Source organism: Lethenteron reissneri, chromosome 37 (assembly GCF_015708825.2).
Source record: "Lethenteron reissneri isolate LAM-NWPU_2019-01 chromosome 37, ASM1570882v1, whole genome shotgun sequence".
NCBI classification, from domain to species: domain Eukaryota; kingdom Metazoa; phylum Chordata; class Hyperoartia; order Petromyzontiformes; family Petromyzontidae; genus Lethenteron; species Lethenteron reissneri.
In genome coordinates this window covers 4,097,823-4,111,397 of record NC_083815.1, presented here as the reverse complement: position 1 = coordinate 4,111,397, position 13,575 = coordinate 4,097,823, and the positions used below count along the sequence as shown (strand labels likewise).

The following is a 13,575-nucleotide window of genomic DNA, read 5'->3' as shown; positions in this document are numbered from 1 at the left end:
AACGGGTGTCGCGCCGTGTGTCTTGTCGCGAGCGACCGACGAAAAGTGAAGAAGCGCTGCGAATTGTCGTGGTTTTCGCCGAGTCGTTGAGAAAGTTCGCCGTACGTGTCGGGCGGAGTGTGAAGATGACGTTGTTTGCCGAGAAACGTCAAGGAAATAAAAAAAGGAAACTTTGTACGTTGAACTGCTTCGCGTGAGCCCAGCCCGGTTAAGTTCTTTACCTCTGAAACACGCGTCATCCCACTCAATAGCAGGAGCCTGCAAGCCAAGTCATACACACGGGAGCTCACCAGCACAAACAACTCAGTGACCAGTGGAGACGTCACAAAGGACGCGTGTGCGCACACACGAGGCTTGAGCACTGTAATCATCGTCCCCCATAAACAAACGCAACAGTTGACGCCAACTCGGTGTTGATTTTTCTCTTCTCAAGCTGCCCGCTCGACTTGCTGGCTCAGGACGCAAGCGACGCGCGCGTATTCAGCGTCGACGTAACTTGGCAGGGCAGCTTTGCCCTCCTGCCTCAAGCCCTACACCTCCTCCCTCCCTGCCCCGATTGTGTCTGCCAGCAGGTTCACTTGCAACAGCCACATGCCCCTGACACCATATCCCGATGCAATTCGAAATGGAGGGGTGGCAACGAGAATGGCGGCGGGAACATTGCTTGGCAGTGACGCCTTCAGTTTTGTTTGCCAGATAAAAGGGTAAAAAAAAACAATTATCAGATTTTTTCTTCTGGCAAATGAGGTTCCAATGGAGTGACGCCTTCCTTTCACGCGGAGCCACGTTTAGAGGTTGGTCTTCGCGTCCAGAAATCAAGCTCGATACATTTGCGAATGCCAAATACAACACACGTCTATCTCAGTATCCAGCTCAAGCGAGCACCTCGAGAATGCGTTCGTTCCACTCCCCCTTTGTTGGCCAGATGCCTTGGGTGAGCGGCAAGCACATCGGGGAGATGGTAGAAGGGAAAAACAAACCGAATCAACAGAATAGAAAGGGGAAAGACGCAGGGCGTTGGGGTCACGTGAAGTGGATAGAGGGAAGACCACGAGCGGAGAGATAGCGTTGTGGAGACCTTAGGAATGAGACCATAGGACTGGAGAGTGACGGAGACGAGAAGATTAGGAGGGCATGTAGAGATGTCGAGCTCCCCGAAGTGCCTTCGAGTTGTACCAGTGCGTGGCGCGAAACATCAGACATCGCGTGGAACATCACGCGGCGACGACCTGAGAGCACATCGCAGCACGATTGGGCACAACCGCGAAAACCTCCACAGCGGCATGTAGAGATGTTTGACACCGACCGACGCAGCCAGTGCATGGATAAAGAGACCGATCGCGACGATGATGTGCATCCACGGCTGTGGGAATTTCTGAGCTGCTTGTGACTGCTTCGTAGGCAACGGTTTCCATTTGAGCAGCATTGGCTATTCAGATGCAAGGTGCAAAGCAGAGTTTTTGTAACATTCTCAATTATTGCTGAATGAGGCAAGATGCGGTTATAAAAACGAAGCACTCTGCCATTCTCTCGATGTATATGCATGTACTGTACGTCGAACTTCTTTCGCACCGTACGTAGCCAACCACCATGCCAGTGGGAGGTGCGTGGGGTAATGCTGTTGCGCTGCAGGAGTCCTCTAATGCGATTTGAAAATGGCCCGCGTGCTTTTCGACGTAAATGTCCGATGTTTAATAAGAAGCTCCCGGCATGTGCAGCGAACGCGGTACAACCCGACAACACAAAACAAGGGGAGCAAAGACAAAGATGTCCTGTGTAGCCTTAACAGGCTGTTGGGGCAAGTGCTGTTAGCGAGCACCTATGAAGGTCTGAGCGTCACACTGAGGGGGTGGGTGGCCAGCACCACGTACCGTCGCCTTTGTCTTCCCAGTGGCGATGTTTACACATCGCACCAGGTACTCATTTGAGGCTAAGTCAACCTAGTGGAGGCCTAGAACCGATTCAGCACATCACGCTCATCGGTACAATACCGCTCCCCATACAGGAAGCTCACTGATAATTGTTTTCTTACCCTTTTATCTGGCAACAAATCTGACACCTTTTTTTTACAAGGAGTCATGTTTGCATAGACCACAATACCTGCAGTCATAATGCAAACAAAAAACATAGCTCTGATAATGTATGCACTGTCCTTGAAGTTGATTGGTCCACACCCGAGACAGCTTTACTTAGAGCCTAGATAAAAGGGTAAAAAACTAATTATCATATTTTTTCTTCTGGCAAATGAGGTTCCAATGGAGGAAGCTCACTATGCAGTAAAACCCATCAATAACGTGTGCTTTTTAAAAAAGACAGTTGCTGAGCACAGAACCCAAGTTCACATTTTCAATAAAGTAGCCAGCATACAAACGGCATGATCAACTTGTAAATGTGTAGTTAGTAAACAGTTAATAGTGTGGTGGTTGTTGGTAGATCGAGTCCTCAGCATGGGTGGAGGAATCAATTGTGTATGTGTTGAACTTCTTTTGCACCCTATGTAGTCCACCGTGCGAATCGGAGGTGCGAGGGGAAGGACAACAAACTAAACACACAAAAAGCAGTTCTAAAGAAGTGAATATTCAATCGAGATTATTCAAAAGTGCTTAGCTCCAGTGGCTTCCTAATATTGGAAGGAAGAGCATTCCAGAAGGCCGCAGAAGCGCATATGAAAGCGCGCGATGCAGTGACCATATTTGTTCAATGGCTAGCCAAAAATAAACACATTCCTGTGGAGGGAGCTGGTAGGAACGTTGGGTTGCTCGGTCAATGGCCAGGGTCAACGGCGGCGTGGTGTATTCCGCAAATATGCCCGGCTGTGAAGGCGGGTACAAGCCGGTGTGAGTAGGTTAAACGTTGAGTTTTATAAGGACACCACGGGGTGACCAGCCCCTCCCCACCCAGCCCCACCCTCCCCACCTAGCCCCTCCCCACCCAGCCCCTCTCCACCCTCCCCACCCAGCCCCTCCCCACACCTAGCCCCTCCCCACCCAGCCCCTCCCTGCACGACAGATACAATAATCCCCTGTGGGCTGGTGTAATTAGGAGGTTCCTACCAGTATAAATGAGTGGACTTTATGGGAAGCAGCTACAGAAGAGTGAAAAGGAGGCAACTGACTGCCAATGAAGCGAGTGTCTGGAGTGCATCGGTCAGTGATGGACCATCAATAACCATGACCGCTTTACATTGAATTGTATCAAGCGCAGCGAGGTAGGGACAGGGTGATCCAGCCCAGATATGATAACAAGTCATTGGCCACTTTAAGAGGGCTTCTGAGAGCGTAGGTCATCTTTTACAAGTCTATTCTATTACTACAAGTGGCAATATAAAGTTTACCAGAGGAGTTGTGCAATTTACATATCTCGAGTGTAAGCATTACGCCCACACACTTTGTCGTACAACATACAGCATTCACTGCCAGTTTTCACTTCAGTACAACACCAAAAACCCCCTCTGAAAAGATAACCTTGGGACTGTGAGGCTTTGCAGGATTAAGGCATTGTAAATACAGTACGTCATATTGTAATAATTTACAGACCTCTGCTGATATACATCTGGACAAAAGCCTCTTCAGCATCCGCACGGTTGGCTACGTACGGCGCGAAAGAAGTTCAACGCACAAACGTACGGCATGTCACGCTGGTCGCGAGCTGTTTTTCGACCATACTTCACCATCACTGTCGGTGTGGATTAGTGCAAAGGGGGTGGAAGGGACCGGGCTCATACGTCCCGCGCAACTGGTATTAGCTGTGGCCAAGCATCGAACTCAGCTGACTTGGTTGGGGGCCCCAGTACGCGAGCCATAGCGCCACTGCTCCCACCCAAAGGGATCTATTCTTTTTCGATTTAAAGCTTTCGTGACTGCACGGATTCATCTTCTTGGTTTTTTCGGTAAAGTCACGTAGAAGGGAAATAATAAAATAATAAAAATAAAACTTAATAAAATAATTCTCACGACGTTTCGGCCACAACGAAAGCAGCCGTCCTCAGGTGAAGAACAGGTCTGTCGGGAAGACAGCGTCTGAATGACGCTTGCGTTGTGGCCGAAACGTCGTGAGAATTATTTTATTAAGTTTTATTTTTATTATTTTATTATTTCCCTTCTACGTGACTTTACCGAAAGAACTAAGAAGAGGATTGATTCTTGCCGTAACTGTATTATTATCAACTGTGTACTCAAACAAGCAACCAGGAGAATAAACTGGATAAATAAAGTTATTTAGGTTAATTATTTTTTTTACTAAAGACGAGGTGATGGTTTTGCATGCGTCTGTTAATGGCAGCACGGACAGCCAAATGTCGAACAAACTCCGAACAAATATTAAAACGCTAAGCAGAAGAGTAAAGACACCATCTGCCCCATCGCGCATTCTGTATGAGGAAGGACTATCAGGCTATCAGACCGATTGTTTCATTCCCACTGGTGTTAAATATTGTACCAACATTACTAATGTGATGAGCCAAGAATGTCTGTGTGTCCCGCGCGTGACGTCACCTCACATCGGCCAGCCCCCCTCATTAATAATCATGAACAGGTGACGTCTTTCAAATGGACACCACCCTCCCCCCATTTATAATAATTAGCGGGTGACGTCACACCACATGGGGGGGGGGGGGCGAGGCGCCTCCTCCCCCCTCCTCGGCGTCAATTCACAACCCTCACTACAAAGGCAGAACCCTCACGTCACGCGATCTCCGTAGCGCTGTTGAGACATCAAAGTAAAAATGCCGTCATGATGAACAAGGGATTATAACCTTGACATGAAATAAGTCTGTGTCACCGCGGCCTTACAAATTGCACACGAATTGATGCAATGAATATCAAGTCACGGTTTGCTTTTCGCTTGCAAGTTTCAGATTTACTGAAATACACCCGTCCTTGGACTGGCAAAAGGCGAGTTTATTCTATTTACTAAAGGTGGGGTGGTGGGGGCTCTGCTGAGCCTACAGCGGGGTCAGGGAGTACGGAGAGAATTGGTGAGCGACTTTGCCACCTCAAAACCCCCCTGATGCTGGCTTGCTTGCTTGCTGCCCGTGTCCTTAAAGCTAATAAACAAAGAACTCTGTCGCAGGGTGAAAGACGACGCCGGTTTCGTTTTGTGTTTTGGAGCCTTCAAGAGCAAATTCCACGGCGATGAATACCGTACGGTTATTTGTTTCATGGGGCACATTCCATGTCGCCTTAATTGTCACATGATTCGGGTGCATCAGCCAAGGCTTGTATTTTTATTGGCAGACAAAGTTGCCGCCGCCATATAGAATCTTGGGCAATAGCTGTTAGCGAGCACTTATGAAGGCCGCCACGGCACGCGAGGCGGGGTGGGTGACCAGCACCACGCTAGTACTCATTTGAGGCCGAGTCGACCTAGACCCGGGAATGTTGTTATTGGCCATGTGCGGAAATCGAACTCGTGGAAACTGGGTTTGTCGCGTAGCGTGCCAACCGCTGCACTACCGCTCCATAAAGCTTTCAACAGACTCTTATGCTGTAAGCGAGCACATGTGAAGGCCGGCATGGCACACGAGCGGCTGGGTGGCCAACACCACGCCCGGTCACCTTTGTCTCCACAAGTTGCGATGTTTACACACCGCACCCGGGTACTCGTTTGAGGCCGTATCAACCTGGCGTTGGCCGTGAACGGGAATCGAACTCGGGTGGCCAGCTTCGTAGCGCGCTAACCGCTACATTTCCACACAGCAGCGGAGTGCGCTGTACCACACGAAGCACTTTGGGGTCATTGCACTGCTGGGGTCTTCACACTTGGAAAAACTACAAATGTTTTTACTGCTGTTGCAAACACTTTGGGTTTCTGGTGGTGTCTCGAAAATAATGGCACTCACGAAGGAACAGCTTGTTCTGAAATTATCTGTTGCAATAAAAATTCATCGATATTCTGCTTTGAAACTACACATAACCACTTCCTCTTTCGAACCTATTTTTTTTATTTAAGTAAACCCCAAGCTCCGCAATGATTAAACCATTTAAAGTGCAATTCTCGCTGTGAGTCACCACTTGTATATTTTTTTATACCTTACAAATTTCCATTCCACGATTCGTAGTTTCGCTGCCAGAGCATTTCTTTACTAGCATGATGATGACCGACGATGAAGGAATGGAACGGTTTGACAGCACGTCTACCGAAAGAGATGAAGCGATGAAATTAAAATGAACAATGTGAAAAACGGCTGATCCCATGATCGTGGCAGGTGGCAATGGCTTGAGGAGACCTTTACCTTACAGTGCGTTTAAGCACTCTTTATTCTGTTTGCAGTAACCTTTTTGGCAGCGTCTCGTAAAAAAGATGTTTGTGTTTGCTCTTGTTAGTTTGCACATTCCATCCCTGCCGTGTTCTGTAATTACCACCACTGCTGGCGGTCTTGGCCAGTGCTTCTCTTTGTAAAATAATTGGTGAGCTCATTGGGTCTTAACAGCTCAATTAAAAGTCTGAATCTGAGGAGTTGAGCATGCCTGATGGTGATGATGATGCGAGTCAAAGAATGGGTTACAATTGTTTTTCTGAAGTCTTTATGTTGTACATTTTATACCCCGGGTGAGCTCACGAATCAATCTATCTCTTTGGGCTCTTATCACCGTCTACTATGTATATTTTACCAGGTAAGACCCATTGAACTACTGTATATGGCTCTTTTTGAGAAGCGTCCTAGCCACAAATGACAGCTTAACAAAGTGGCTTATCATGTGGACATATATTGCACCCGTTTGGTTCTCAATCCTAATATTTTTTATATATATAAAATGTTAATAAATACATAGGGTTTGGTGAAACAAAGTAGTTGTACTTGCGTGCCCGTGCTTAATTTTCGTTGGGATGATTTACCTATTAAACTAAATCTGGCCATGTCTCGCACCCCCACAAAGGGCACCTCCGACCCCCAGGGGTTGCGTGCACCCCAGGTTATAAACCACTGCTCTCAACCCACGTTTCTGAATGTGGAGGGAAAAACGAGTGGACCCAGATAAAAATTCATACGACCACGGAGAGAGAGACATGCAAACTCCGAATATACAGCAGGCATTGTCAAGAGTCAGGATCGAACCCACGACCTCCTGCATACCAGGCGAGGTAGTTAACATCTCCAAGCCACCGTGGCGCCCTTAACAAAGTGATCAATTGATAAACACATTCACTGTGCTAAAGTGTAAGTCAGTAGATACTGTACAGTACTGTGATCCTCATGCAATTCCATAACATGACCACATTTGGAATTCATAAACTGGCTGCATATACAGCAGGCTCTCAATTCACACATTTTAAGTGATGGCGTGACATATCCCACAGATGCACCTGCCAAGTGATGCACATTTCACACAGTGTTGAACGCATGTCTGTGACAATTCATTCAAAAGAGATTTCATGAACTCTTACAAATCCAGTGCGGTTTTGTCTCAATTTGACAGCCTCGTTTAATGTTAATAATCTATCCTGCCTCATTTGCAGTTCCGTGTGCTCTGTTAGCATAAATATGTCAACATTATAATTTGCTTGTGAATCAAAAAAATGCATGCATAATAAGTGTAATCCGATGCATATTACCATCTATAATCACCAAGAAATGTCTGTCCGTCCCGCGCGTGACGTCACTCCGCATGAGGCCCACCCCCCCCGCGTGACGTCACTCCACATGAGGCCCACCCCCTCTCATTAATATTCATGAGTGGGTGGATTTTTACCTTCTAGAGCGGAATTAAATAATTAATTTCGCAAAGTCGCTTCAAATATGACGTTTCTTTACAGAGAGTGACGGTAAAAAATTAATCTACGCAGCAGTGCTACATCCGTGCGTGACGTCACTGCAAAAGAGGCCCCCCCTCATTAATATTCATGCACACGTGTAAATTTACACTAACGCACACTCATCAAAATCACTGATTAATAAGTCACACTGATTATTAAGCTGTAGGCAACGTAATTCTACTTCGTTCAGTTAAGCATCACAGGGCCAAACGTATCATCGCCATGTTAAATCCACTGCTGGATGAAGGACTGGCCAAGTCACTGCCATCCGGCAATGCAACATTCCATCTATCTCCTGCACGCGTGCTGATTTCATCACTCAATCTCCACAGTAGAGATCCTCTCGGATGTTTCCTCCATTGGATGTCAATTCCATCATGAGTCTCGACCACCGGGCCATCCCCCCCTCTTCTCTTGACACGTCTCCCCAAGCCCAATTATTTATCTTGACGGCGAATAATTTTTCTCTAACTTGCGTAAGATCTCTAAATTCTCGTATTCCTTCTCTTCCTGTCTCTCAGTGTAAGTCGAATCATACACCTCTCCATGCTTCCTTGTGCACTTTTAAGTTTGTATTCCATATCCTTTGCCATTGTCCATGTTTGTGATCCATGTCACTCAGTATAACCCATATATAATGGAAATGCTGCACTCTGAGGCAAACACCCTGATGATGGGAGCTTCCAATGTGTATGTGATGCACTGCCAACAGTCCGGGCACAGCGTGGCGCTAGCATATGAAACATCACAAATCAAAGCATGCCAGAGGAATATAACACTCGTGCCATGGAGACAATCTCTGGCTTTGATTTAATAAAACTAAGAGAACGCACGCCGCACAGCTGCGCTCACTGTAGTCTGCTCTGGAAACAGGCTTTGTGAGATCAGACCAGAGCCAATCGTTCTTACCAGTGTAGAAGGTGGAGGGGGATCCCTCCAGGTCAAAGATATCCTTGGTCTGGGAGTCGAAGCGCAGCCACAAGGCGATCCCCAACACCGCGCCTCCGGCCAGCTGTCCGTGACATCACAAGCACGGAAACGATGAGTGGCATATCCCAAAGCAGTACGAGCAAACTTTTAAAAAAGCAAGAATATTTTATTTAAAATTAATAAAAGTCAAATAAAATAAAAAAATCACGACGTTTCGAAACGTCGTGATTTTTATTTTATTTTACTTTTATTAATCTTAATTTTAATTTTTTACCTACGTGACTTTACCGAAAAAACCTAAGAACATGAATCCTTGCAGTCACGAAAGCTTCAAATCTAGAATTAATGTTTTATTTTTTAGCCGCATGTGATTTGTGAAGCCATTAAGACAATTGTAAACTACGCTTAAAGCCAGCTTTTAAATTCTGAAAAAAAATATTATTCACGGCTAAAGCTTGTATTTGTATACGGACCCTAACTCTAACCCCAATGCTCAATCCTAGCCCCTGTGTAAACTATAAGCCCTAACCTAAGCCATAACCCATAACTTTTAACCCCACAACCCACTCTAAAGGAGCAAAATGCCTTGTTATTGCATCAACTGAAATCCAAGGAGAATCTGTGACTGGATGAAAATCTGCTCTCGAATTTCATAAAAGTCTGCAGGGACAGAAGAGCCAGGGGACACGTGTGTTTCCCAGCACCTGCAGTAACTCACAGTTTCCACATTAGAAGATGCAGGGCATCGCCGATAGAAGCCACTAAAGATTTACTGCACATTTGAGTGGGATTACAGTTATGACCAATAGAATCCCAGTGCTCCACTTGCAATGAGGGTTGTGAATAATGGGCTGCATCGATTGACAATGTGCTGAGCTACTTTCGTTTTTTTTTTTAGTGACAAGAATTATGACAATTCACTACTGTAATAAAAGTGTCAATCAGTCGACAATGTAGAATGACGATCAATTCCAAAATATGCGTGCACAACTTAAAGCTTTCGTGACTGCAGGAATTCATATTCTTTGGGTCTTTCGGGAAAGTCACGTAGATAGCTTCAAATAAAATAACAAAAAATAACTAGTTGTAGTTTTTTGGCATGTTTTGTTATTTTCTTAGAACCTATCAACCTGATTCAAAGAATATGCGTGCACTACTCTTTGTAAGATTTGTATGACATTCCTTTTGTGTTTGGTAAAAAAACAACGGCCAGGGTGCATCTCTGCGATTGCTTGCTCACGCCACCGCTGTGCAAGAAGGCCCTCCATGAAAGGGAGCTCAGAAGTTTATTATCCATGTAAATGATCCATTGAGCTATGCAGATATTTTTTTCAAGGGTGAGCTCTTGCAACGGCTGGCCAAAGGGCTGGGAATATTTGGGAGTCCCCACACTTGCTGATCAACTGATCGTGCCATACCCATTTATAATGAGTGTACAGAGATCTGGAGGGGGGGGGGGGGAGAGATTTGAGATATTATTTCAACTACTGCGCCCGCAAAAGATGGAATCAACCCATTGCACCACAGCACCAACCGCCTGTGTTGATGTGTTTATTGTTTAAGCAAAATGACACAGAGATTGGCAAATAAGACTTAAAACATCAAGAACCACTCAATGCAATCGCCTACTGTCCGCTCTTGCACTCAGCTAATAGTAAGGGGGTAAGTGTGGCACGCAAATAACTCGGACATAAGGCTCCCAGAGAGGCCGTTTTAATTAAATTAAGAGGGCAAACATGGCGTATGAGAAAAAAAACGTTGGGATTTCAATGGCATTGATGGTAAGAGACCACTGACATAAATGCATTACAGACACTCTCAGTCTCGGAGGCTGCTTCCGCGATGATCATTGACACGGGTCAAACGCCTCTCCCAACTGTTAGTGGAATAAAGTGACTCTCCTGAAACAGACACGGGCCACTTTGGAGCATTGCACGGGTGAATCGTACATATATGCACGCGTGCAGTTGGGTGTGTGTGAGGAGGTTGCGTATTGTGGCTGTGTGCTTCTGAAACCATTTGGAAATGACCATTTCCAAAAGACCGCCTCTCTAGATGGGCTCTTTTTGAGAGCTCCTTCCTGTTGGAGGCCCTTCCACCAGCAGGTACCGTGAGCAAGCCAATGCAGGGATGTGCCTCTACCTCCACAAACCGCCCTGGGGGGGGGGGGACCACCTTGGAGCATCACAGCGGTTATGAGCACACGTGCAGCAGACGCCGATGGCGTGCCAATTGGTGTGGCTGCGTAGGTCTGGCAGCATTGGAGCATTTTCATGGAGCAAAAGAAATGTCCAAGAGGCGTTGTATAATTAGGCGTCAAAACTTCTAGTCTGGGCTTGCACAAGCTGTAATGGATTTTAGACGTATTTATACTTTGTTATGCATTCCTAAGAGCATACGAGTTGGCTACAAGTCGGGTTAAGCACTCAATTAGCCCCTAAGAACGCTGCACATTGTTATCCATCACCCAGTCCTCAACAGTGTATTTATACTGTGCAACGGCATAGAAAGGGCACTTGTGAATTCTCAAAACGAACGCCGTTACAAACCCATGTTTGAAGAGACAAGGGTGTACAAGAATTTTTTTTTTTACACAAAACGTGGAGCAATTACCAGCAAATGTTTTCCCAGTGCCTTTGTGGGAGCCATGGCCACGGCCGATTGAGTAAACTGGGAGAGGGGCCCATGGTGTTTATTAGACTTTCGCAAATTGATTTCTCTAATAGGGGGAAAAGTTGAACTTATTCTACCGAGGTGGATAATTTTGCTGAACAAAAAAAACTGATAGTGCTGTGTGTAGTTTTTGTGTCCAATTAATTCGTCAAAAAATATACAAATTTTATTTTAATTATCAATCGACCCGAACATTACCAAAGTCCAAGTGGATATTTTGTTTTATTTTCTATTAGTATTGATTACGTAACTATTCTCGATCTTATATAAGCAGACTTACCATCACATTATAATACAAGTACCAACACCCCCGTGGATGTAATGGTTATGGATCGATACCCATTACATACTCTATACACCCAGTATTAAAAACTACAATGCAATTCTAATGCAAAGACGTGTTGTACGTCGCCAAGCCGTGGGTAATTTAATGCAATTGTCGTCTTTTACTGCAGCCATACACTGCATGGGCTTTCGTCAGGTCAGCAAGAAAAGCCACAGATCATTAAACAAACAAAAAACATCAGCCCAGTGCACGTCTGAAGATTTTGAAAAAATAAATTAGTGCTACATACTACAAATGGTCACTCTGCGTTAAACAAGCGCCGTTAAAATCTCTGCGGTCCCACGCCCTAAATTCCTAACGGGATCTTACCAATTACTTATAGACCTTAAACACACAATACTACGTACGGATTCTTTTTTTTTGCACTTCTTCAAACATAGCCATTGCGTCTATTCAAACGTGTCCTATGCATATAATTTAAATATTAAATATTCCACAACAGTCTCCTTCCATACGTGTACATTCATTATGCAGGCACACACGCAGTGACAAAAAAAAACACACGCGCGCCTGGTAGCGGTGATTAAAACAAACACCAGGCTAAAGAACCAGCGTGGTGAAGTATGATCAAGTAACCCACACGGCGTGGAGAGGCTCTCATCCAGCAGTGGATTGACACATTTGCAGCCGTGAGAACTGCCGTGATGATGTTGGCGGCCAAGTAATTCATTCCACCACTGCTGCTGCTGTTTACGTGACGTGTGCAAGCACACAATGTATGCCAATGCAAAGAGAGACACACACACAAACACGCATCCCACGTCTAAGTCAGCATTACAGGTCTCGATTCATAATAATCAGCAGCGGGCGTGATTAAATCCACTGCTGGATGGATGCCTCCCACGGAAGAGCAATGCAGCTCAAAAAAACCCGCAAAAATAAACGAAACTCACCCAAAAAACGAAGTTAAACACAAAGAGGAGGTATTTGACGCATTTCATACAGCCTTTGACGCCCATTGTTGATGCTGCTGCTGCTGCCGCTGCTGAGCCTCGTGAGACGTGCCGAGAATGAAATGTCGAGCCGTGGAGAGAAGGGGAGAGAGACGCGGAGGAGGAGGATGAGGAGGAGGGTGCGGGAGATATGGTGAGAGAGACACACACACAGAGTGCTTCTACTGGCGACGAGAAGATGGCGCTGTTATTTCTCTGTGCCCTGACTCGTTCGCTCTCTCTCCCCAGTTGAGCGGGGGCTTTTTTTTTTAACAACCACCACCACCCTTCCTCCTCCTCCTCCTACCCACTCGTTCCAACATCATCGTCGTCGGCGTCGTAGCAGCGAGAGCAGGCGCCCTCCTGTGACGCCCAAGTCGAATTGCAGGTGCAGAGCGAGGCTGGGAATTCAACAACGTGGTGGTTGGTTAATTTTAATGTTTTACCGACGTGACTTTACCGAAAAAAACCTAATAATTTGAATCCTTGCAGTCACGAAAGCTTCAAATCTAGAAGTTGGTGAGAGTGTTGTGCCACAGATGGCTTGCAAGATTGATAATACTGGTAGGAACCCACTGGTTCCACCAGCCCACAGGGGATTATTGTGTCCGTCCGTCCGTCGTGCAGGGAGGGACTGGGTGGGGAGGGAGAGGCTGTGTGGGGAGGGGAGGGTGGGTAGGGGCTGGGTGGGGAGGGGCTGGGTGGGGAGGGGAGGGTGGGGAGGGGCTGGGTGGGGAAAAGCTGGGTGGGGAGGGACTGGGTGGGGAGGGTGGGGCAGGGTGGGGCTGGGTGGGGGGTGGAAGGGATGGGGCTGGGTGGGGAGGGGCTGGTCACCCCGTGGTGCCCTTATAAAATTCAACGTTTAACCTACTCACGCCGGCTTGTGCCCGCCCTCACAGTCGGCCATATTTGCGGAATACCCCACGCCGCCGGTGACCT

At 46.5% G+C, this 13,575-nt stretch overlaps 1 protein-coding gene across 2 annotated transcripts in view; it reads right to left on the bottom strand.

Annotated features, from left to right (window-relative positions):
- LOC133351351 (CD9 antigen-like) overlaps nt 1-12,888 on the bottom strand; it is a 36,034-nt gene extending 23,146 nt beyond the window's left edge. For both annotated transcript variants that reach the window (XM_061566479.1, XM_061566480.1), the window contains exons 1-2: nt 12,598-12,888; nt 8,665-8,767 (exon numbers count right to left, since the gene is read on the bottom strand). In XM_061566479.1, the coding sequence (XP_061422463.1) occupies nt 8,665-8,767; nt 12,598-12,663 (169 nt within the window). In that variant the 5' untranslated portion in view covers nt 12,664-12,888. The remainder of the gene's footprint in view (nt 1-8,664; nt 8,768-12,597) is intronic.
- Between the last annotated feature and the right edge of the window lie 687 nt (nt 12,889-13,575).